This window comes from Siphateles boraxobius, unplaced genomic scaffold, assembly GCF_051911475.1.
Source record: "Siphateles boraxobius isolate OS27281-9 unplaced genomic scaffold, OSU_SipBor_1 66, whole genome shotgun sequence".
NCBI classification, from domain to species: domain Eukaryota; kingdom Metazoa; phylum Chordata; class Actinopteri; order Cypriniformes; family Leuciscidae; genus Siphateles; species Siphateles boraxobius.
This window is the reverse complement of record NW_027509193.1, coordinates 25731596-25757254: the sequence shown is the minus strand read 5'-3', so window position 1 is coordinate 25757254 and position 25659 is coordinate 25731596. Positions and strand designations below refer to the sequence as shown.

At 40.7% G+C, this 25659-nt stretch overlaps 1 protein-coding gene across 6 annotated transcripts in view; it reads right to left on the bottom strand.

Moving 5' to 3' along the window:
* The window catches only part of tnrc18 (trinucleotide repeat containing 18), an 86627-nt gene that overhangs the window by 15737 nt on the left and 45231 nt on the right, over positions 1 to 25659 (bottom strand). For 2 of the 6 annotated variants that reach the window (XM_077213299.1, XM_077213293.1), the window contains exons 6-23: positions 25518 to 25620; positions 22506 to 22711; positions 21831 to 21977; positions 21475 to 21659; positions 20651 to 21077; positions 18989 to 19948; positions 18430 to 18581; positions 17994 to 18127; positions 17717 to 17866; positions 17440 to 17632; positions 16804 to 17173; positions 15873 to 16133; positions 12153 to 12389; positions 11031 to 11434; positions 10510 to 10638; positions 8839 to 8983; positions 7590 to 7707; positions 408 to 483 (exon numbers count right to left, since the gene is read on the bottom strand). In XM_077213299.1, the coding sequence (XP_077069414.1) occupies positions 408 to 483; positions 7590 to 7707; positions 8839 to 8983; positions 10510 to 10638; positions 11031 to 11434; positions 12153 to 12389; positions 15873 to 16133; positions 16804 to 17173; positions 17440 to 17632; positions 17717 to 17866; positions 17994 to 18127; positions 18430 to 18581; positions 18989 to 19948; positions 20651 to 21077; positions 21475 to 21659; positions 21831 to 21977; positions 22506 to 22711; positions 25518 to 25620 (4397 nt within the window). The remainder of the gene's footprint in view (positions 1 to 407; positions 484 to 7589; positions 7708 to 8838; positions 8984 to 10509; positions 10639 to 11030; positions 11435 to 12152; positions 12390 to 15872; positions 16134 to 16803; positions 17174 to 17439; positions 17633 to 17716; positions 17867 to 17993; positions 18128 to 18429; positions 18582 to 18988; positions 19949 to 20650; positions 21078 to 21474; positions 21660 to 21830; positions 21978 to 22505; positions 22712 to 25517; positions 25621 to 25659) is intronic. The other 4 variants (XM_077213296.1, XM_077213297.1, XM_077213298.1 and 1 more) reach the window with 4 other exon arrangements.

Sequence of the window (25659 nt, the reverse complement as noted above, 5' to 3'; positions counted from 1 at the left end):
TTATTAAATCAACACCTGTGTGCATTCGCGGTCATCAATCTTTTTGAATGAATAACAAATGAATCCTTTTCTGGCGAGGAAACATATATATTGTGTATATAATCCATCTTAGAGGCAGTAATGGCTAAGGTTGCTCTTGGCAGAGGTCCGCTTCCAACGGTACATTAGGAAGGAAAGGCGGTAGCATGTGCCTATACCAACAGACAGAGGTATTGGAGCAAAACATGCCCTTAGCTTAATAGCAGGGGAAGGTGCTAAACAGCTTCTATATTACAGCGTGCCCCGGGCCTGTTAGCAGAGAGAGGAAACTGAGGAGTGTGCCTGAAGTATAAAACACAGGCCTGTTGTGGTGAGTCGTAACGTGTATATGGGTCAACGAACGGTGTAGGGCAGTGTGGTGTACTGACCGCCTCCTGTAGCAGTTGCTCCAGGCAGTAGATATGTGGCCTGTTCCCCCTCTCGCCCTCCACCACCACACTGTATCTGTAAGACAGGACACAGTCATGAGCCAAAAACCAAAATCTAGGGACTGCACATCCTGATGCCAGGGTAATATTAACATCAAAATGAAATTTGCAACCAATTTTACTTCCATAATGTGAGTTATGTATCAGGATATTCAATGGAAACAACAACAAAAAAAATGTAGGGCAAGACTTTATTTTATCCATCAGGAAATGACCGGATGGCGAAAAGTGCTCGTTCCATAAAGGAAAATAGTTTTCAGTTTTTTGGAGGGAATACTCCCTTCCTGAAACACAGCCAATATTATTTTTAAATTGAATGTTATCTGGCTTTAAATGTAAGTAGCGACAGATCATCTCTTCCACATTGTGACGTACATCTGAGAGCAATAATTAAAAAAGGGAAAAAATGTAGGGCGGGGACTTTGTTCTATCCATTGGTTACTGATTGGATTTAGGCAGATCTAAATGTGAATTTGTACTGCTGGTTTTACAGACAAGTCTAAAGCCTATAGTCCCAGACTAAAATGCACATTTGAGCAGTTTTAACTGAAAGCAAGATGAAAACAATGACAATGCCATTGGTTTGTCTCAGGATGCACACCAGTAATGTTTTTTTCTAAGGCACGTTTATAAAAGACACTTAAATGTCCAAATTGAACCAAGGTCTAATCCTGGCATAATCTAAGCCCTGTCTGTGAAACCAGGCCATAGTTATTTAGTTTAAGAGGACTAAATGATCAGAGAAGTCCAGCATAAGTCACCAGAGAGAAATCTGTTATTTCACCAGACAAATCTTAAAAAAATTAACATGAAATTTAATGCTGATATTAAATATCGACAATATATTTTAGAAAGGCTGCATTAACAACAACAGACTATACGGCTATCAGTTAACATGAACTTATACATGAACTGCACATGCCTAGCTGATATCTGCAAGAAGTGAAAGTCGAGCAAGTTATTACAATGTGATGAAAGATTAAGAATACCATTGTTTGCATTCTTTGGTATAACATACAGATGAATCATTCACTAATGAAAGGTGTAATAAAGTAAATGGGGTCAATTTGTCAACAGTGGAAAGGAGCTGTCTATACCCAGAGCTTAATGGCTGTGTCTAAAATTACATAGTAGTAGGCTATAGAGGGGAGATGCAGGGGGTCTAAACCAAAAGACACAGCAGCCCAAGAGCATGAAGACAGCTCTCTTGAGAAACACACTGATCTTTGAACTGAGCTTGGCTTTCTGTCCATCTCCCCTCACTCCCCTCCTTATTCAAGCGCAACCCTCAAGGACAAAATTTGGAGGGGCTTACCCTTTAAAAAATAACAATAAAATAAAAATCCTTGCACGATAAATGTATCCTTTTGCAGCGTTTTTATTGTCTTTACTGTCAAGAAGTCAGAGCCCTGGGGATCAAGGGGGAGAAGTCAAACGGTTTCTTGAGATCACAAGTGAGAGCCAAAATGGGCTCTAATGCAAATGGAAAACAGGAATAAAAAGAGGCAGACCAGGCTAAGCCAGTGTGTAGGCGGAGCACAATCCAAACATAGGTTTCTCTCTTCCAGATCTGGAGTATTATTGGAATATTATTTCTGGAAGTTGGCAGGTTTCACCTTAGAAAAATTTGCAACGCCCTCTTCCAGCTCAAGAATTTTTTTTGTTTCCACTACTAAAGTGAACCAACATGCAAGCGTATCAATATTGTTAAAAAAAAAGAAAAAAGGAAGCATTCAGAGTTTTATTGGTTGTAGGAGAAAGAGAGAAACAACAATGACCAGCTCTTTAAAGTGCAGGTCATTCTATTATTGGATATGAGTACATGGGCCTTTGTGGTAATGCACTCAGCAGGGGTGGATACATGTGTGGCGTCCAAGACGGGGCTACTGTGCTAAAAAAACAAAAAAAACGGTTGGATGTTTGGCATTTTTTCATTTGGATTCATGAGGGTGCCTGCAGTTCAAGCATGGACCCAGAGCCAGGCTTCAGAGGTGTCCATCACCGAGTGGCAGCCTTATTACTGTGACATGGACCTGGGAGGTGATGTGGGACAGCCTCCCCCAGATCACTTCCTCCTGGATCTGGCCTGAGGGGGAGGACTCTGCTGGCCAAACCTGATTGGCTCTCTCTGCAAAGCCTGGGATAAATTCACACCAGCTGCCTCAGGGGGGAGAAAGATCGACCGGCCGAGCAGGGTTAAATATCTGTCATGTTTGTGGATTGCTCGCCTGATGTGGGCTTGGGACATGGGAAGGGTCACCCTAAAATTTGTTTTTGTTTGTTAAGTGGAAGGGAAGGTATTTGGTAGTAAAGGTCAGTATGAAGTATTTTTTTCTTCATTGTAATAAAAATGTCCTTTGGGAAATACTTGCAATCCTGGAAATCCTGGTCACTCTGCATATTTTGGTATAATGACCACAAAAATAAAAAAAGTAAATGATTTTCTAAATGGCTAGTATCATTTGTCTTTTATTACTCCACAGTCTCTTCTCAGATAATAAAAATAATTTTAGCTCAGATACATTTTTCACATTTATTGATTTATTTTGGAAGTAGCCTTGTCCAAGTCGCCCCGTGTGGGTTCATTTTGCTGTTGAAAAACTTGAAACTGTAATTGATGATTCACACACACTCTGCAAAACATCATTTCATATAAATAAATACTTCCTTTTATGCTGTTCTGTTGAAATGCTGGAGGTGGTTTAAAAATGACTGTTTACATGTCATTGGGAAAACCACTCAATAGAAAGGAGTACACCAAAAAAAAAAAAAAGTATAATAATAATATTCCTTCTCAGTATTTCGGTCTTGTTTTCCATTAAAAATATATTAAATCAAGATACATTTACTTGAAATGCAAATTGGCTTAAGATATTAAGTCTGGTTTACTGAACAATTGATCAAAATGAAGAGAGTATATTCTTTAAATAAAAAGATAAAATATTATATGGGGTAAAGAACAAAAAAGCGGTTTTGCTTTTAAATTAAAGGTGCTCTAAGCGATGTCGGGTGACGTCACTTCTTGTTGACGTTTAAAGTATTGTCAAACAAAACGGAGGCTAGCTAGACCCTCCCTCCTCCTCATCCGCACACTAACCCCCCAAACCGCACCCTCAAATCCTTCTTATCGGTTATTGGCTGGAACAGTTTGTTATGTTTTGTGGTGCGGGTTAGCCCAGTTTGTTTTTGTTGCCGTTTGTGGAGCCTGGGGTGTCTGCAGAGACCGTGTTTTTTACAGTGTGTTCACGGGACAGGCAGCTAGCGGATAGTGAGGAGATGTTTGTTGTATGTGACAAAAAATGTTTTGGCCTAAAAATCGCGTGACATCGCTTTGAGCACCTTTAGTGTATTTTTCTTACCTCAGTGACTGACGAATACTTTTCTTGTTTTAAGCACTAACTCGCTGAATTTAGATTTTTTTTCTTTTCAGAAAGCAATATTTAATATCTTAAGTAACTGTGCATCTCAAGTAAAGGATTTTTAGATATTTTTTAATGGAAAACGACAAAAATACTAAGCAAAATGTATATATATTTATTTTGCAGTGTCGTTTTGTAGAGGCAAAAAATGCAATTCTCCAATAATATATTTCACTTTGAGACGACATGATGGCATTCAGTAATCTTTATAGGAGCAGTAAGACAAAGGGAAGTTTAGTTGCGAAAACCCCCCCAACATTTCCCACTCTTTACATAGAACCACATTTCTAAAGCATAATTAAAGGCACAACAGAGAAAAATATGTCGAGCCAGCGAAGGATGGAGTGAAAGCTTCAATTAGTTTTCCATTACCCATAAATAATGGGCCAGTGCCATTAGCATGGTCTTCACGTCGGAAAGTGTGACAATGGCTTTGCCAAAGGACTTTTCTGAGCAGAACACACAGGCTTCATGAAAGCAGAGGCTCAGGCTGAGAACAGACACTTTTCCTTATCCTAGATTTCAGTTCCAATTCGACACCGGCTGTGTGAGTTATTGACTGCACAATTAACCAGCCTGCTCTCATGGAATGCAAGTATGTTCATGCCTGCAGAAGCCCAGGCTCTCCACAACAGGCTCAATTAATGAAGACGGGCGAGGCATATAAACAGCAGCGGCGTCGGCGGCGGCATGTAAACATTTGAGTGCCCAAGCACGGATTTTCAATCTCTGGATGCGTTAAAGGTGTTGTTGTAGCACAAGCCGTCACAGAATTACATTTCCAGAGGGCAGGGTGGACAACAAGCGATCTGTTGCAGTCAAGCCCTCCGCACAAACGCCTGCTCTCGTCATATTAAATCCTCTCGCAACCAGTTCTCGCGTCACACTGAACTACCCGCTTTGAAGAGCTGCAGTAACAGTCCTGCACAAAGGCACCTTCCTTTCCTTGGCTGGAACGGGCTATTTTTAGTACAAGAGGCACATGCAGAGCGAGCAACTGAGGGAGGGATATTCCACTGACAAAATATGACAAATTTATCTCATTATGCCACGCAAACGTGCTGCAAATTAACAGATAAAGCACCACCTTTCTGCTCCCTTAATTTAGGAATACACATTTAGTATTAAACCAGAACTAGCATCCAGATTTTGAGCATGCTGCCTGACCTCTGGCTCTCAGACCGCTGGAATTTGGGAGAAAGACTGTGATGGGAGTTTGAAGGATGGCTGCTCCTCGCCGCTCTCGGACTGATAAAAGGAAGATGTGATTCTGTGCTGAATGCTAAACACAGTCATTGAGCAACCGTGGGCCGCCACTCTAATGAAACTAAAATGGAGGACAACATTTCACAGAGGGCAGAAATGCAACAGAGCCCCTCTCATTTAAGATCCCCCTACCAGATGCTGCACCAGTTTGAAATTTTTCACTAAATTAGATTATCCTTTATAGGGATGACTTTGAGAGGAACTCTCTCGCCCTTCAATAGACTAAAACTTGTTCATCCAAGTGGATAATAGGCCATGGGAGACCACAGAAAGCATACAAAGTCCAAACAAAACTGCCCATTTCTGTCATCGCCTCCCTCAAGACACTTCACACCCCTTCTGTTTCCTGACCAAAAACAAAATGTTTCACTTCCAAATTTTTCCATGGAGAACTCTGAACTGGACCTTACAATGGGAAAACTTGGCAATATTTCACTCGCTGTAACACTAAGTGGCTCAAGTAAACAGTTGGGTAAAAAGAATCTGTAAATGGCCAGGGAGCTACAGTTAAATAGAGCGCAGTAATGACATCCAAATTTTTTAGCGACCTTGGTTCTAAGCCTTGAACCAAACCACCCGGCTCTGAGATTAGCCAAAACAATGCATTTGATTGAGAGCAAAACTAGACAACTCTCCTCTCATAAAGCACTAATTGTGCGATTAAATGGTCACAGGACTTTTGTCTTTGTAATGCATTTTCATACAATAAAAAACAGCAACTTTTGATCTTTAATGCATCAAATCGGATTTAGGCAGCTAGATACTTTTACCTAGATACCTTTACTGAGAGTTCAGAATTGAGAATGTTGCAATGGATTTGTCAGTTAAACATTTTTTATAAAAATAAATGAACACATCACACTAATTATTCATCACATACTTATTGGGTCTACAGAAGAGTGCCGTCATTCATATACCAAGGTGGTTCACTCGTTACTATAAACGGGAGAAATCACAACACGCAATAAGGCAGAATAAGTCCGGCTTTCCAAATAAAAGCTAATCGGCAATTGGTAAAATTACAACATGACTGCAGCTGCAGTACGAAGCACCGGTTTTCATAGAAATAGTCAATGTCCTAAAACGTTCACTTATGACTGCACATGAGCATTGACTTTACAAATATGAAATGCACGCTTTTTAAATGATTTGAGCACAAGAAACAACATTAATGGACACAGTTTGTCCAATTTTGTTGCTCATTTCAAATATATTATTTAAATGTGAATTTGGCAAGCAGTTAGATATTTCAGTATTTCCCTACTTAGGTAAATAGGAGTCTTGCCTGCAATTTATTTATTTGATTATTTTCAGTGATTCTTAATTAGGCAAACAATATGGAAGACTAGCACTGGGTAAAAAAAAAAAATTTGATTTCTCGAATTTATTTGATTCTCTTTTTTATGAACCGATACGGATTCTTAAATCCGAAATATCGATTAGTCTATCCTGTTTTCAGTTGATGAATGACCGGAACATTGTAGTGCTCCTTCCATCCAATAAATAAGCTTTTAAGCATCCAATCGCAATAAGCTTTGTGCATTGTTACTTTTGATATGAAACAAAATCTCATATTTAAAATTCTGTCCATTTTCAAAATATAAACCCTGTTTGTGCTGTTTAATGTGGTGTGACAGATCGCTGTCACACCACATGTAAACTGATCACCTCAGTTTAAAAGAAGTGGCAGCGCGGCGCGCACGCGAACTGATCATCTCCTCCGTTTTAATACCAGTTACAGCAACAAATAAACATGAATGAACATCTGAAGGTATGTATCATGTATCAATCAGTGTTTCAACCACAGAAAGACGTCAATAAAACAGCTTGTAAACAATGTCACGTAACGTCACATTTGCCTCAGAAAAACCATATTCGGTGACCGTTACTTGTTAGTCACCTAGAAAAAATAATTAAAGAAAGGAGCATTTTGCTAAATATGTGTACTATTACATATTCATGAAAAAAAGTGTTATTTTTATATTCATTATAATTTTTAATGTTCTTCAATATTTAATGCGTGTTGAATAAATCCGTCAAGTTGATAGCCACCATTTAATATTTATAGCCCAAACATGAATTGGAGTAGAAATATAATTATGCAATAGTAAAGTTAGGATTATAAATGTATTATTATAAAGACTTGAGTGTATTAAGTGTTTATAAACAAATCAGTTAATTTTAACCTTTAATATTATAGCAATGTAGTACCAACTGACTCCCATGTATAGTTTAAACTTTACAGCATATAGTTGAGATTTTTTTTCCCTTGTGACAATTTGCTATGTACTGTACCTGATATATATCCAAAATAATAAATATCGAATCGAAAGCTGGTGAATCAAAATCGAATCGTGAAATTTGTATCAATACCAAGCCCTACTGAAGAGTCAGCAGAGCTATAGAGAATGAAAACAGTTCCGGCTGGCGGTCTTACATGTCAGGAGAGTGAACCGTGCTGACGTGGCCGGCATACAGGAGTTTATCATCCATAGGGATGAGGACCCGTAATCCATCCTGCAGTTCATCTTTGTTAATGACACAGTTCCGAGGGGCTTGGGGAAAAACAGAACAGAGGGAGATAAGCAGTGTTAGAAAGAGACATGTCGAAACTTGTGCTCCTAAATAACATTTGAATTCTCATTGCCACCTTAAAGTTGCAAATGTAAGAGAAAATAATGTTCCAAAAGACAGGGAGCTGCTTATGGATTCAGCATTTTAATGTGAAAACTGTTCCCACAGGTTAGCTTAATTATGCAGCTTTCCAAGATACCCAATCATAGCCAAATTCTAAGCCAATTTCATGTGTTAATCGTGGAGAAGTTAATCCGACCAGATCAGTGAAAACAAAATCCCAATATGGTGAATGAAATGAATGTCAATTATAAATGTACTTCGAGCAAATCTCGAAGAAGGCAATACCAGAACACACGGCTGCAGTATAAGTCATAAACCCCGCCCTCTCCATGTAATCGAATGGGACGCAAGCCAAACAAAAAATCCAATTACACTTCAAATATTTTTTTGTCCAAAGATAGTTTCTATAATTTTAGGTAGTTCTCATCACACAGATGTATGGTTTTCCAAAAAAGTATGGTTTTAGTTCGTTATTTGATGCTATAAAAAAGTGGTCCAACGTCATGATTGATAGGCGTGCTTGTGTTGAGTCTGCGGGAGAAGCAGTGTGGGCTGGACAGGTTCCGAACTACATAATCGCCAATGACCGTTACTGGGATATTTTGGCTTCATCTTTCTACATTGAAAGAAAGCAGAGATGCCCTGTCCATTTTTCCCCCCCAGTCTATGTGTGCTGTTCTGTGTAAAACCTTCAAAATCTGTCACTTATGAGGTTTCATGATGGTTACGATGCTGTCAATACAGGTAGCAAGCAGCTCACAAGGTTTTGAAACGGAGCTAATGCGTGCAATACCTCTCAGCTCGTCCCATTAACGTATGAATGCAATCAGGCCGAATCAATTTTCTGATTTTTAATGCTGTATTAAGATAAGATATGCTGTGAAATGATCTCTCCCTCACGTCATTCAAAAGACATTCACTTTTAATTGCATGCATGGACAAGAAAAAGAAGTCTGGTTTAGTCATTAAACAGCAATTATAAATGGGGAGGTAATGAAGGAAAAGAGCTCTGCGGCCTTGATGACAAGAGGGAATGAGAAGAGTCTCACCGGGGGTGCAGGGTCTTTCGGGCTGAGCACTCACAGGGGGATTCTCATCCTCTGAGAAGCTGCTGTCCTGGTTGGGCTCAAAGTCCTCATCAGCAGCCATACTTTCCATCAGTTTACTGACAGCACCGCCCTTCCCTCGAGCCTGCTGGGGGAATTCAAGCACATTTTGCCCCAATTCCAGTGACAATATGAAATATTGAACACTGAGCCATAGTTGGTTCAGTTCTAAAGATGAGACCCATGTGCTTACTAGAGAATTGATTCAGTAAAACCTATTTAGATGACTGACAAGCTCGGCTCGCGAGATGTAGGATTTCTTGATTTCGAATGGGGCAAATACCCAGAGGAGTTCCCGAGCTTCTGCACTGTGCATTATAACACATGATTTATACATACAATGACAAAACAGCAGCGGTGGAGAGTTTTAAAATGCAGTGGAGATTTATCTTGAGAAGAAAAAATAAATTGTGCAGAAGGGGCGGAGAAATGGATGGAGCGAGATGGCGTTTGGTTAATTTTCCCTGCTTTCCCGCTGAGTGTGCAGTCTAATTAGGCTTGCTGCTCTATTGCGCCATCCCTTTTCTCTTTCCCTCTCCTTCCCCCTCTCACCTCCATCCCTTTTGGTCATGGTGGGTACTGAGAGCAGGCCCATACAGAATGGGACAGGGGAGCAGGAAGGGGCAGCTCATTTAAATGCAAGGCTTCTCCCAACAGGCCTTGAGCCTGCCAGGTAAAATTATTCTAATCCCTTTCGGTGTTTCTCCTTAGAGTCATAGTGTAGCACAAAATGGCTGCTCAACACTGGGTCCATTTCAAATATTTATTATGTGGCATGCTAAAAATTTAAGTAAATCTTATATATAAAAGTTTGGGGTTGGTCAGAATTTTTGTTGGAAAGTCTCTAATGCGCACGAACTTTAATTTGATCAAAAATACAGGAAAACAATAACATTGTGAAATATTTTTACAATTTAAAACACTTTCTATTTTTATTATATTTTAATAATAAATTGTATTCTTTTGTCGTGTATTCTATTGCTCTGATGTTGCATTTCCTTAAGCTGAATTTTCAGCATAATTTCTCCAGTCTTCAGTGTCACATGATCCTTCAGAAATCATTCTTTTATGCTGATTTGCTGCTCAAGAAACATTTTATTAGTTTTATCATTTTATTATCATATTATCATTTTGTGGAAACCAATAAATTTTTCCAGGATTCTTTGAATAGAAAGTTTAAAATAAAAGCACCTATCAAAATATTTCTATTTTAAATAAATTTTAACATTAATGCCTTTACCGTAACTTTTGATCCATTTAATGCATCCTTACTGAATGAAAGTAATTTTTCAAAAGACTTACTGACCACAAACTTTTGTGGGTTAATATAATATATTTTTAAATCAATTTAGGTTGCAATAATACTATACTTGCTACAAAATATAATTTTATGAGCTTAAAATTAATTGAACACTTGCTTTTTATTAATGACATTTAATAAACAATTTTTAAAAAAATTACCATCCCAGTTGATGGATGTTGATAGATGTTGATAGATCTTGGAATTTGCTCAAGGGGTAAATACTATTTCTGTTCATCAGCCAGAATATTGTGAAATATTGGCCAATTTATCACTAACTAGCAATGCAATGTCAGCTGAGTTGGGCAAGTTACCTCTCTGGATTTGGCCTTCACCTTGCTCTTGCGGCCTGGGCTGACAGGCAGAGCTCCGGCACTTTCCGAGGGTGTGCTGGAGAGCTGGGGTGGGGGCAGACACAAGGGGGTCTCCTTAATCCTCTTCTTCTGAAACATTCACACCAGATACAAAGCCAAACCAACAGCATGGACAAGAGTGAAAAGCCTTATACAAATGCATGACACAATCGGGCTCAGTTCTCCCAGACATTACAGCCATTTAACAACATTGGATAGACAAGTAAACACTAATAGGCAGTCATGTATTGAACACTATAAAAAAAAAACAATAGAGAATTCGGAGGGAGGAACGGTGATGGCTGGTAATTGTAGCCTGGCAAGCGGCAGCCATCCTTTTGTGTCCAACAACATGACACTCACAGCGGGAGGCTTTCTTGTCTGACAAATGTAGCAGGACACCAGCTGGTATCAAGCGCCCTCACTGTTTCATTGGGGCTGGCACAGAGGACTCAATCTACATCAATAAAACAAGGGCTTACCTTGTTGGGGTCTTTCACCTCCTTGGCTTTGGTCAGCTCTTTGGGGCTTTGCGGAGACGCTTTGGGGCCACGGGCAGGTTTGGGAGTGATTGGAAGAGGAGTTTTGCCAGACGGGGTGATAGGGGTGGCTTGGGCAGCATCATGGAGAAAGATGCGTTCACTCCTCCGCCGTGTCCACTGTTCGTCTTCGCTCCCGTCGACGGTAAGGTCGAAACTGATCTCCCTCGGAGACTTTTGTTTTTTCGGTTTGCGTCCACGCTTGCTGGGGCTGGAATCGTCATGCCTGATGCTTGCGGGCGGCAAGAGAGGGAGCTCAGGAGCCGATCGCTTGCCGTGCAACAGTGACGGAAACTTCTTTCTCATTTTAACATCGCTCTCTGAATCTGTAAACTCGAACTCTGTACCTACAATCCAGAAGATACAATCTTAGGTTATTATTAAGGCATGCAAACGAAATGCACTTGCACAAACACAAAGTGTCTTATGAAAAACACAACAGTAATGTAAATACTAGGCCATCTGATATAATTTAAACCATCTACATGTGGTCAACACATTTGCTAACAAAGAACGACTATATAATGTGCACATGTAAGAAATAAACAGGGCCAGATGTGGGAGCAGAATTAAGTCCCAGCATTGTTGCAGGGCCTTAATAGTTAATGAAGGGGGCTGTTGGTCTCCGCTGGCAGGCCTGTCGTGTGCGCTGCTGGGTACCCGCTCAGGATCACAGCCCAACCTCATCAAAGTAAGGCCTGTCAGCATCACATTCGAAGATGAGTGCAAGCGGCACAGCAAACACACACACACACAAATGCGGCTAGGGGATAACGACACTCCATTCTCAAGGTGGGGCTCAACTGATGGGTGTCTATATTGAATAACACCCCTACTGAGTGAATGCTCCAAGCACAATGTGTTTTCATCTGCCAGCACCTTTCAATTCCCTCACTCGCCGATGCACATGCACGACACAGCTCAACAAAAGACAGCCAATAACAATGCATCACCTTGTCACCTGGGAATTCAAGTCCCAGCAGACTTGGAAAAGCAGCTGATGTCACAGAGAGATAACAGAGTGTAAAAAAAGATGCAATCCATTCTGGAAGAGCACTTCCTTACCCAGTAGACTCTGCCGTTCCTCTTTCTTCTTGGCTTTCTGTTTAGCCTCCAGTTGGACGATGGAGAGCGGATTGGTGACAATGGGGCTCGGGATAGCGCTGGCGGCAAAGCGGGCCAGAAGACCCAGCCCACTCTCTTCTACAGATGACGAACACAGGCCGTCGCTTTCATCAAGCTCATTACCATACCCATCTTCATCCTCATCATCCTCATAATCATCCCGCTCGGTGAAATACTCTGTTAAGAATGGGAAGACAAATCATTTAGGATGTTTGACAAAATATATAAGGTTCAGAAATGAATGAAAATGAAGCCTGTGACACGACCCATTCCTTAAAGCAGGGCTCCAGTCTTGGAGGACCAGTGTCCTACTGAGTTTATCTTTAACCCCAACCAAACATACCCAAACAAACTAATAAAGGCGTTCAGAACTACTTGACAACTAAATTACACTCTTAAAATGAAGGCATTTTCGTAGTGATGCCACTGAAGAACCCTTTTGGGATCACCAAAGAAGAACATTTGAATAATATAAAGAACCTTTTGTGCAGTGGAGGTTCCATGGATGTTAAGGTTTTTTACATGGAACCAAAGATGCCAATAAAGAGCCTTTATTTTAAAGAGTGTACAGACAGGAGGGTTAAATTGGGATTGTTTCTCAAATTTGCAGGACACTGGCCCTCCAGGACTGGAATTGAAGAGCCCAGAATTAGCGATAGTTCACCCAAAAATGAAAATTCTGTCATCTACTCACCATCACGTCATTCCAAACCTGCATGACTGACTGACTGACTTCAGCCTAACTTTCTTCAATGAAAGTCAACGGGGTCCAATAGATGTTAAGACCCCATTGAATTTCAATGCATAAACAAAACATCAAATCATTATTCAAAATATAATTTGTTTTGCAGAAGAATAAGTCATACAGCTTTGGAACGACATGAGGGTTAGTGAATGATAATAATTTCCTTTTTGGGTGAACTACTACTATCAACCATATCCTGTTAAAATTAAAGCCTCAATCCCATGCAATTAAATAAAAAAAATATCCAACATCTAAAGACCATTTTCCCTACTAGTTATCTCTGTAGAACAATAAACCCATAGAATTCAATCTGCATAGTGATGAATTCTAGAGGACTAGCCCTAAAGAATCATTCTGCCAGCTGTAGTGTTTTCTCAATTTTACGTTTCCACTGTAATCTAGCACCGCAGAAGCAGACTTTCTCTAGATTAATGTGTTCTTGCTCAAATACTGCAGCCCACCCACTGCTACATAAGATTACTGGTGGGGGACAAAGCCTGGTTTCATGCGGGCAGCAAATACTAAGCTGGGTAGGCAGGATCTCGCAAGCGTAGCTTTCAAACCTTCAGAGCTTTAGGGCAGGATTTAAAATCAGCATGGCTGCTGGCTCGCTCCAAATTGAGAGGGGCAGGGAATGCAAAATCCCAAACCAAATAAGAGAAGCCAGTAAAGTGGCCTTGCCCAATGTGCTGAATGAGCTGAATCACTGAAGGAAAAAAGGGAATAGAATAAGCCACAAGCGCTGCAGAAAGTTAAGGTTGCTGGCAGAATCCCTGACTAAGAAAGTCATCAATTATTAAATGTCTTTTCAGCTCGGAGCTTGTCTAAACTGATAAAGAAAAAAAGAAAAAGAAAAAAACCTCTCAAGGACTAACTATAAGACAGTAGGTACCCACTTTAAGCAACACTCCATTTTCTCCCATTCTCTGGAGGGTGAGGAACAAGTTTGGAGATGGTAACAGACACACAGGATGTTTGAGTGCAGTTGTGAGTAGCCGAAGCCAGAGGTGAGTTTGTTAAAGACAAGGACTGTGTAGCAGACAAGGACTTCGATTGGTTATGTTGTGAACATAACTGTATAGATGCCACAGAGTTAAGACCTGAAGCATGTATTACATGGACTGACAGCAAGCAAAAGATGTGTACAGGAAGAAGCTGAAGAACAACAAAGCAGGCTTTGTGAGGACAGTCCTCCATGGCTCCTGAGACTCAGTCTGGCCTGGATGCAACTCAGACCATCAACCACTTCAGCCATGGTTATGTTCTTTTCTTTCAATTCAATCCTCTTAATTCCTTAGTAATTACCTAAGCAGTAAATAATTTAAAAAAAAATGTATAGACCGTCTTCATTAAGAAAAAAAAAAGATCAAATTAATAATTAAATCTTATATATAGAAACTAACAAAATCTTAATTATAACTGGTTTCAACATCAACGGGAAACATTACTCTGTTATGGATGGTACAACAATGGCAAATATATAAACAAACAGCAGCTGTAGACCTTAAATTATTAATATGAACAAAATAATATTAATATGGGCAAGAAGGAAAATGAGGAGAGGGAGAAGATCATCCTGAACTTTATAAAAAAATTCAATAAAAAAAAAAAACTTTCCCCACCAAATACAAACATAACCATGGCTTGAGGTAATGTAACAGGAGGTGATGTAACAGGAGGTGAGCATGTTAAAAAGGCATTTTCAACACCTTAATCTGTTATCCAGTCTTTTTTTGTTTGCGTTTTTGTTCTGTAACAGTGTAAGCACAAATTAGTAAAAATTATGGAGAAGTCACAGCAAAAGAGGATGGTGGCCTACTTACAGAACAATGCTCAAGGCTCAGGTGACATGGATAGTGACCTCACGCTGAACAGCTGGCTGCCCTACTCCCAGCCAAGCCCTTTGCTTCTTATTTTGTTGCGGCAGGACAAGCAAATGCACAGAACCGATAGACATTCAAAAGCATCATGGGTAGGAGAAGGGGTCAGAGGTGGAGGGGTGGCCAAGCAGCTGCAGGGAGAGAGCGAGCAGTCTGGAGAAGCTAGGTTATTCATTTTTTTTAGTGTCTCCCTATCTTTCAAATATCCCACAACGCATTGCCTGTTCACTCATCATAGTGACAAAACATAGCTGGAACGGTTCAAGATTTATGCTTTAAAGTTCTACAAATTCTGGTTGTGTGAATGTTGATTTATTGACTTAAACTTGGTTATAATGGTAGTACGCTCTATTGCCATTAGTTTCACATTGGTTTATGGCACCAATCAAAACGATAATGTATACAATATTGTAAATGCAGATAAAAATTATCCAACATCCATCTAATATAATTTCAGCATTTTCTCATCTGTTAAAAATCTGATCTCTTGGGAGAACCTAACAAGTTAGTTATGCTTCTCAAAGTCATTTGGCCTAATGAATCTCATCAGCACTGCTCAGGAGTGCTGAATTTATGCAGAGATATCCTTGTGACAGCTCTTCACTGATGAAAGGGATATTTGAACAACAGAGGAAATCAGGAGTGTGGAGCGTTGCAATCTAACACTCTACAGCAAGAGATGTAGCGAAAGAGACAGAACACTGCGTTTCTTTACTTTCAGTAAAAATGAAATCAGCATGTTTAATAAAGCTTGGGTACCAAACTGCAATACAATAAAGAACACTTTCCACACAGCCACACACATTTTAATGCACAATGGCAAGACATTCCTATAAAAGTAACCATTTAAAAGGGACTCTAACAAGAGCCGATTAAATTATATACAGGATGTGAGGTAGCAAATTCTGATGCAATGAAAAATGTCACCATGACCAATAGTCATGGTTAAAAATACAAGACAGACCAAAAATAAAAAAAATAAAACCGAGCAGCCGCCATCTCGATTTTGTGCATAGTGAGGTATGCTTTATTAACCTTGGTCAAATGAGTCCTCAGAGGAGCTGACTCCTGCCTCCTGTAGCAATAAAGCAAAGTGCTTATGTTTCCTCTCTTTGGCCGCCTGCTTGGACTTGAGTGATGAAGACAAAGATGAAGAGACTCTCTTGGACGATGAGCGCTTTTTCTTGGTTGCAGTGCTGCACAGGCTGGGGAGCTGTGGACGTGACACTGTTCTTCCCAACAAGGAGCTGGGAGGCCAGCCATCCTTCAGGGAATCTTCCTCTTCTGAATCAGTGTCTGGCACAAATCACAAAACACTTCACTCAGGATGGGGGACCAAAAGCATGATGTATTAAAAATGATTTGAAACAATTATACTTAAATCCATGATCAGTAAGATTTTTATTTGTATTTTAATAAATACTTATTCTGCAAGGACACATTAAAGAGCTTTAAAGTTACTTATTACTCCCATTATAAAGCTTTGAAGTGCCGGGATATTTTTTAATATAACTCTGATGTGAACTAACCCTTTAATTAAACAGAACTCCAAAGCAAAAAAGTGACAATAAAAGACATAATGTTACAAAAAAATTCCATTTCAAATAAATGCTGTTCTTTTGAACTTTCTATTCATCAGAGAATCCTCAAGAAAAAAATTGTTTCTTGAGCAGCAAATCAGAATATCAGACCGATTATTTGAAGGATCATGTGATCAAATTCAGCTTTAATATTAGAGGAATAAATTAAAGTTTTAAATATATTAAAATATGAATTATTTTTACCATATTTTTGATCAAATAAATGCAGCCCTGTCGAGCATGAAATACTTCATTCTAAACATTAAGAAAAAGTAGACCAATATCACGACAGCTTTTTGTTATTTTTACAAAACAAAAATTCCTATATTGTGATAAATACTGTCACAACAACAAATTTTTTTTTTTTTACAAAAAGCGTGACTTACTGTTAGAATAGCTGCTGATTTCTGACCTCATTGGAGAATAAGGGGCTTTCCGCTGGCCTTTTCCCTTAAGGCATGGATCTGAAGGCTTCGTTTTTGCAGCCATTTTGCTTTTACCTCCTTTGGAAGACTTGTGAAAGATGCTGAGATCTTTTGAGAGGCTGGATTTTCCCATCTTGACTCTCATGTCTAAATCGGTGAGCATGGGGACTCTGCTTCCAGAGTCCCTGGACTTCCCTGAGGAACCCTCTATGAACTTACAAGAGGACTTGCTGAGTTTACTGAGTTTAGTGAGAGACAAGGCCTTGTCGAGTTTGGATGCCAACTGCTCCTGCTCGCTCACTCGGCTCTTCTTTACGACCATTTTAGGTGCCTGTTTTAAAGAGATAAAAGTATTGAATGTATATTATTAAACAAATAGGACAGGGAACTGAAAAGAAAGAGCAGGAATGGGATCAGACACGCTGCAAGCAAGACTTGAGCTGTGCTGCACATACGAGTGATGTGGGTTCAACGTGTTTGGAGCATGTGCACTTACTACTGCACCATGGCTCCGACTGGAACATGTTTGTTTAACAAAAACTCACATTTTCAGATATTTAGGGGCTTTTGTTCAACTCCAGTATAATAGAGACAGACCTCGTGAGAGTAGCTTGAAGATGCCTCCTGCTGGCACCAGCTCTTTTTTTTCTTCTTCAATCTCAACGCACTGCTATCTTCCTCCTCCTCCTCCTCCTCCTCCTCCTCCTCATCTCTGTTAGAGGCCCGAAAGCGCTTCCTCAGCACCTCCCCACTCTCAGAGTCCTCTGAGTACAGCACGCTTCTGCCCAACCTGCAAAACAACAGAACGTTCAGCTGCAGGGCAGGCTGTGGTGAGCACAGCTGGGCATTATAGGTTCCTGAGCTACAAACTCACTTTGCACACTTCGAATCCAGCTTGCTGAGGGGTGGAGACAATGCGCACAGGGCATGTTTCCTCTTTCGGGGACGCCCCGGGCCCCTGCGGGCTAAACTTCTGTTCCTCTCCTGCTGCTGGATCTGTTGTTGTTGCTGCTGACGTTTCTCTCTGTGAATCGCACAGGGATCATAAATTGCAGGTTGTTTAATTGTTAGTAGTATTAAGTGAGGTAGATTGGCATTACTGGTCTTAATAAAGTGATGTTAAGGGATTTCATGTTAATTGAGAGACTCACTCTTTGTCTCTCCGTCTCTGCAGTTTGATAAGATCTCGTTGCTTGTCTTTGTAGCGCTGCTGCAGCTCAGCGAGTCTCACACGGTAGTCCACTTCTACATTGTCCGTTCCCTCCAAAGAGGATTTGGAGAACATCTAAGAGACAGAGCAAGATTAGCATCTGTGGTTTTACTTCTATAGATCTCTCAGCAGCTGTAAACACTGGCTATGGACATCTGGCTGAAATCAAGTGCACATGCATCTGAGTGTAAAGAGGCTGGAAATCTTAAGTATTATTAGCTAAAAGCTTGCACTCCTTGTATTTAAAACTACAAACATCCAAGAATTACTATTCCGATAACAGAAAAAGCAAATGAAAGTGATAACAGAAATCTTAACTTCTTGAGAACATGTTTAAAAAAAGGAGAAGAAAAGAAGTCATAAAAAGGTAAGCATACAGGTTCATCTTTCTTCTGTCTCCAGCTGTATTTCTTATTAGGGTTGAGCTCTCGGGGGAGGCGGATGATAATCTGAGGCTGACACTCGATGGCCTCCAGGAGAACCTGCCTGCCAGCTTCCAGCAGACTCTCCAGTCCACAGAGTATTACAGCTGCACACACAAGCACACAACCGATACCAACATTAATTACCTCTAGGGATCATGGGACAGCCCTGCATTCTCCAATACCTCAGTATAAGGGTGTTTCTTGTGTCAGAGTGCATTAACGTATTTGACATAAAGATTCATCCAAAATACCAGATAGATGCATTTATTTATACTTTCAATGAACGCATTTACTCTAAAAGATTCATAGATGAACAAGCAGCACTGGCACACAGTTCATCACTCAAGCAAATTCTGAATATACTTTCTAGAGCTGAAACAATTCCGGAGCTTGTTTCAGCACATTTTACTTTACAGCAGACTACAGTGAGCAAACCTTCCTCCCTAATAACCACTTCCACTTGAACTTCCATCCTTCAGATTACCGTTCCTCTCTCTGAAATGAGACTCACCCTGTGTGTCATCTCTGGGTTGCCTCTGCATTTCCAGCTCTGCCATCTGGCTAAGCAGGGCCATGCCTTCCAGAGCAGTGGACTCTAGGGGACTGACGCCCTTGCAGAGCTCAGACCTAGAGCAACACGCATCTGCCAGGATGGACACTGCTCTGGCCTGCGGAAGTTCGCTGGCCGTGACCAGGGCGAACATGCCTGCCATGGGGTCTTCAGGCAGGATGGCCACCGGTATGGGAGAGGGCTGAAGGTGAGGAGGGCTGCTGCTAGGCAGGAAAAGATTGTCAAGTTTTGATTCCAGGTGTGGAGCGTCAGGGACAGGATCTCTGAGGTCTACTGGGTTCAAACTATCAGAGAGATCAGAGGGTTTTGCTGGCTGGATGTCACAAGCCACAAGGTGCGTGTCAGTGTAACTTGAAGATTTGTAAACTTGGTCTACCAGACCAATCGAGTCCTCTGCAGTTTCTGCTCTGGTCGTTCTTTCAGCATCTGGCTCATACAGCCCTGGATGCCTTGAGGTGGCAGCTTCGATTTTGACAGCCTCCCCATCTCCCTGGTCTGGTTCATCCTCTGGCAATGGTGTGGTTGTGGCTCTAGGGTGGGCCTCGTCATCTGTGGGGGTTCTAGGGTCTTGAGTGGTGATGGGTGCAAGCCTCAGGCTGTTCTGGCTCAGGACGTCTTTGTTGTCTTCCAGGTTTGGCTCTTTTTTTAACACAGTACTGCCCTCATCCATGGACTCTTTCTCTGTGGATGCCTGAAGTGACTCCACTACCACTGGAGAACACAAGTGCTGGGGTTTGACATCTGCGGTGGTCGCCAAGTGCTCGGATGTCTCAGCCGGCAATGGCACATCTGGTGCCAGGCCGTCAGCGTCTGCGGCAGCGGCTGGCTGGAGGAGGTAGGGGTAATGGCTGCCGAACGGTGCTGTTATAGATTGGTATGGGTAGCCAGGAGGAATTTCTGCTGAAGAAACAGAACAGAGAACAATTTGAGGGGCTAGGAGTGCTTATGCAAAGACTAGAAAGGCTTTAGTTCCCTGCGACACAGTGACAAAGTGATTAATAACCCCACATGTTCTTCAGCACAGGGGCTTTATGAAACTTTCATGAACCAAATGGCCCCAGCACAAGCATCCCAAAAGCCCATATATACACATAGGCCAACACGCTCGTGCATACTCATACATTCAGAATGCACCATGAGCAGAAAATCTATTTATCCTGAGCATTGAACATTTTTAAAGGGAAACCGCCAGGGGATACGGGTACAAAAGGGCTGCTGTCATAAGAAGTCTCTATTCCAGTGAAGAGACAGCTGGTAATCCCATATGTGGAGATATTTTACAGACTACTCATTAAGACTGCACTACCCTGCACATTCTCACATGAAGAATAGCGCACTGCATTTGATTGCTGTCCTGTGAGTATTCTCAGTACCCTTCCAAACATATTTTTTTTAAAATAGCAATATGGAGAGGAATGGCCTTGGATTATTAAACCGCTTTCCTTTCATTTTGATTAGTTTCCTTCTCATTTATTGTGCAATATGCAAATAAACAATAACTACTCCATATGATCATGCAAATTCATAGTTGTTGCAATTTTGACAAATCAAGCAGGCTCAATCCTGGACATTTCATTTGGGAAAGCTGACCTTCCCACTTACCATGGTACATGGATGGGAACGGAGTAGAAGTTTGCTTCAGTAGACTGAGTGGTTCTTTCTCGGGCACTTCCACAGATTCCTCTTTGGTTTGGATGGGAGATGTAGTAAGAGGCGATGCCGAAACGGGGCTGACTGAATGAGGGACAGGAGATGATGGATGGGAGTAGGTCTGTTGAGGGAGCGACTTCTCCACTTTGGGTCTCTCCTGAGACTTCAGTGCAGTGACAGTTGAAGGCAACGGTGGGACGGGCAGCGGCGTCAGGGCTTTTCTATACGAGGTGGAGGGGGTTGGAGAGCGTGGGGGAGGCTTGCGTGAGTGCAGGGCTTGAGTGGGGATGCCCAAGAGACTGGATTTGGCCCCTTCAGCTCCTCTCTTGTCTGGTTTTTCATCCAAATCGGTCCTAGAGTGACTTGCATTTAATCTCTCCTGCACCAGAAAAAAATTAAATAAAAAAAAAATCTGAATTTACCCCCCCCCCCCTTAAAAGAAAAGATATATACTAACTACAAGTTTGCTCAAAAAGTACTGCAAATCAAAATAGATAAAATTGGTATGGCATCGGTTATAAAAAATTATAAATGATAAAAAATAGATACATAAAAAAAAAAACAGAACCCCTGATTTTGAACATAAAAAAATAATAAAGACCACAGTACAATATTTTGAACTTGACTGGAAGGCTTAATTTATGCATTTGGATTTATGCCTGTTTTCCATGCTGAACATTCAGAGTTGGTGCAAATAGACCTTAAGGACTACAAAATGGAAAATACAGGAGTGTCTTCCCACTAATATAATGATATTGTCAGAAAGAATCTCATACCACTAACTGTGCGTTCCTCTGTAGTTCCATGACCTGTGCGGTCTGATGCTGGATCATGTAAAGCTCCTGTTGCCGCAGGAGCTGCTGGTGGGAGAGGAGCTGGAGTTGATGGGCATGCTGCAGAGAGCTTCCTGCCGGCGGGTACATGGCCGACCACAGTGGGGGGCCTCGCTCTAACATCTCAGCTTTTAAAGAACAAGAGGAATATTTGAGCATCACGAATCAAGTATATTTATTCTGCTACACGTCAGAAATATCACTACCACTCACTTTTATAAATGTACATCGTATACATGCGTGAATGGAAAGATGGTAAAATATGAATACAGAAATTGTGGTGAATATACAGGGCCTACCATAGTGTGGCAGATGCTCTGTCTGAATAACAACCACCTGTCCGGTCTGTGGATCTCGGGCAAACTGGTAAGGTGGGGGGATGGAACCGGTCAAGGCAGGAGGATATCCTGGAGGCAGCGTCTGATGAAGAGAAGGGGGACCCAGTCCTGTTCAACAATAGAGACAAGAAATGGTTGGGTTCACCATATTTGTAGTTGATGGTCCATTTGCACTTGCATTCTGGCAGCTTTGTGAACACTCAAGAGTTAATCCCCAAGAGAAACACCATTCCCAGCATAATCTCACCCCTGTGCATGGAGCACAGACCTAGTTGATTTCCTGCCAAGATGCACAGCACTTTAAATACAGCTATTTTCTTATGGGACATTTTTGTTTTTAAAGTAAAGTCTAGACAGAAACTCGAACGTCAGAGAACTGAACTGACAGTGCTGTTTGCTGTTATTCTTGGATGGAAGTTGTGGAGTGAGACTGATTGTTTCTAAGAATGACTAAAACACTCAGCCTAGACAAAATGCTTGGGCCGTCTGGCAGGGTCAACAGACTGCCTCGAGGAAATAATTTGTGTCCAAATCACATTCACAACCCAGCTCTACAGCATGCCAGACTGACATGAGCATTCCAGCACATGACATAATTCTTACACTACAGCCATAGGTGTAAAACAATGTGGGTACCATATGGAGAGCTAGACAACCACATGGAGGGGGCTCCTGGTCGGGGCAGCCATGGGTGGGAGGCCAGGTGGGAGGCGGGGTCAGCAGGCCAGCGGCCCCCACCAGCCAGAGTCGGTCCACCAGTCACCATCAGGTTGGGGTTTAGTCCACTAGCAGACACCATAGGTGGATGCATCTGAGTGTAGTCTGCTAACTCTTTATTCTCTCTGTGAATGAAGAGACTTATTAGTGATTAACCAATCTATGGCAATGTTAGTTTGCATTTCCTAATTGCACATTAAAGTCTCAATCTCCATAAAAAAAATTTGCATTTAAAAAAATGCTACCTTTGCTTCAAAAAAAAAAGAAAAGAAAACATCCATTTTTTGGGCAAAGATTTGCTGTGTATTTATTAAACACTTGACAAAAAAAATGCTTATATTTTTAATGAACTATTCTTATAATAGCCAAAAGTCAGTTTTATAATTTAATATATATTGTAAAAATATTCAGAATCAGAAAGAGGTTTATTGCCAAGTGTGCTTGCACACACAAGGAATTTGTTTTGGTACTGAGGCTTCCAGTGGACATATACAAATACAAATACAACAGGAAACATAATACTACAAATTATAAGAATAAAAAATAAAAATATAAAAAATAAAAATAAAGATATTCTCAAAAGTTGTTCGAACCTTAATGTAATGGTAGTAATGCTACCTGAACGAAGAACAAAATTACAAAATATTTAGAATTTGGTTAGTTATTCCCAACAGAGACCAACCAAGTCTTTAAAAAAAAAAGGAAAGAAAAACAGTTTGGACAATATGAAGGTGGGTAAATCATTTTCACTTTATTTCTTTAAAAGTCTGCTAAGTGCCCAATATCCAGGTGCCCGCATTTGACAACCAGAAAAATGTATAACAGATGCTTTTACATTGCAAAAATAATGCTTATTTAAGGCAAAAAGTAGAACTGGTGGCCATTTAGCCCCAACTGTGACACAAATTCCCCAGTCTATGACTTCTATCCTGCCTTACACTTAAGGACAGGCACTGAGGGTGGAATCCTGCTGAGAGAGCCAGTCACTTTTTATAAGCACCAATTTCCCCAGTGGGGAAGACTGACTTTTTCTAGTCCTCGAAATGAGAGCCACACTTTGAAAATGGGCTCATATTTGCCGAGAACTGTGGCCATAAAATCTGTCCACTCTAAAGAAAATCACACTGAGAGTGTGACCAATGAAAGTAAAATGTTGCTCCGTTTAGCCAGTGTGTGGAATCAAAGAAACAAGAATCCTTTCACACTGGATGGAAATGCTTAGTCCTTACTACAAGGTGAATGAATTAATAAAAGGGTGCCTTAATTAGCAGACTTTCATTCAAGCTTCTAACATATTTTTAGAGTTACCTGAACAAAGATAACATCTATTTTAACACATAAACACTTCAGGATTGTCGCTAAAAAAATATTTTTTGTCTTACCTAATTTTAGTAGCTGTTCTCTCTAAACTCACAAAATAACTTGTTTTGAACTATAATAACGATTGCTCGTTCAGTAGGGGTGGGAATCTCTAGGCACCTCACGATTCGATTACGATTCAGAGGGCTGCGATTCGATGCTAAAGCGATTATCGATTATCTGAATCTTTGTGTGTGTGTGTGTGTGTGTGTGTGTGTGTGTGTGTGTGTGTGTGAGTGAATATAAATACTTTGCTTTAAAAGTACAAAGTAATGACCCATAAAGAATTAACGTACAATATATTTTATTAGCATTGCAAAGAACCAACAGGAAAATAAATGTGTGCCTGAACTAGCAGCATACTTGTAGTAAATTAATAATATAACAACAACAGGTGTTCTGACGATTCATTCTACCCATCGAGATGTGCTACTTACTGGTTATGCACATGTGCAGACTCATTTTACTTCTGCTGACCACGCCCATAAATCTATGCATCCTTGCTGTGGAGACTTGTAGGAAACTTTGACAGGTCAAAGATGAATATTTGATGATAATTTTTACTTTTCACACCATTGTAAAAATAAAAACAGTACATTATACTGTACTCTTAACTTCGAATTTTATTATAATTTTATTTCATATAATAATGTCATTTTTACTTGTTATATCAAATGTGATAATTGCTAGTTCATTTAAAACATCAAAATATGCTCCCCATACACTTACCCTGATTAAAATGAAATAACGATTTCATAATATTGTGAGATTTACACCATTATGGAAACAATTGAGAATGAATCAACATTATCTGTGATCGATTCGCGCTTGGGTAGCATTTTTTCGACAAGGCAGCAGAAATCGTCTGAACACCGGTACAGCCCAGAGCCATAGAGAGAAACGGCTGGTACAGCCGAGTGTTTTTCCTCCTCTGGGTGGAAACGTGTATGGCTTCTCATATTTGTCATGTTGCCGAAATATTTTAGTTTTATTCTACAAAGCTTACAACTAGTGTGGCTCTTGTCCTGCTCCTTTCCCTGTTCAACTTCATAGAAGCCAAAATATTTCCACACGTCAGCTTTTAACGAGGAGGGTGTTTGGATTTCGCGCTCAGCCATCGCGTCTGTGTTATGTCCACACGCCACAGAAAGACGGTCCGGGCACTGCACTTCCGCTCTTCAGAGTTCAGTCTTTTGCGTTCCGTCAATATTACGTCATTATAAATAGGCTATATATCTATAAAAAAAGGTTTTTGTTTTTTAAATCGTTTTTTGACATTTGTGAATCGATTCAGAATCGTCCACGTCCGAATCGCGATGCATCTAAGAATCAATTTTTTCCCCCACCCCTATCGTTCAGTGCCATAGCATTATTTATTTGCTATCATCTCCGTGCTCTTTGTGCCGAGTTTGACCACCAAAACTTAAATATTAAACAAGATGGTTCATTTATATTATCATAAAAATGGGAGAAAGTAAAATATAGACCTGAATGGGTCCCAGGTAAGATCCCGGGTGCACTGGGTTGACCTCTAGCTCAGGGTGCTTTACGTCAGTGGTTACAAACTCTCACCTTAATACTTTCTCCTGCTCACGCTCCACACGTCCCGACAGCAGGCGCTCGTCACGGTGGCGCGTCCTTTCGACTCCTTGTTCTTCCACTGTGTGGATTGGGCCTGCAAGGTTAGGACATTACACTAATTACAGATGTTGAC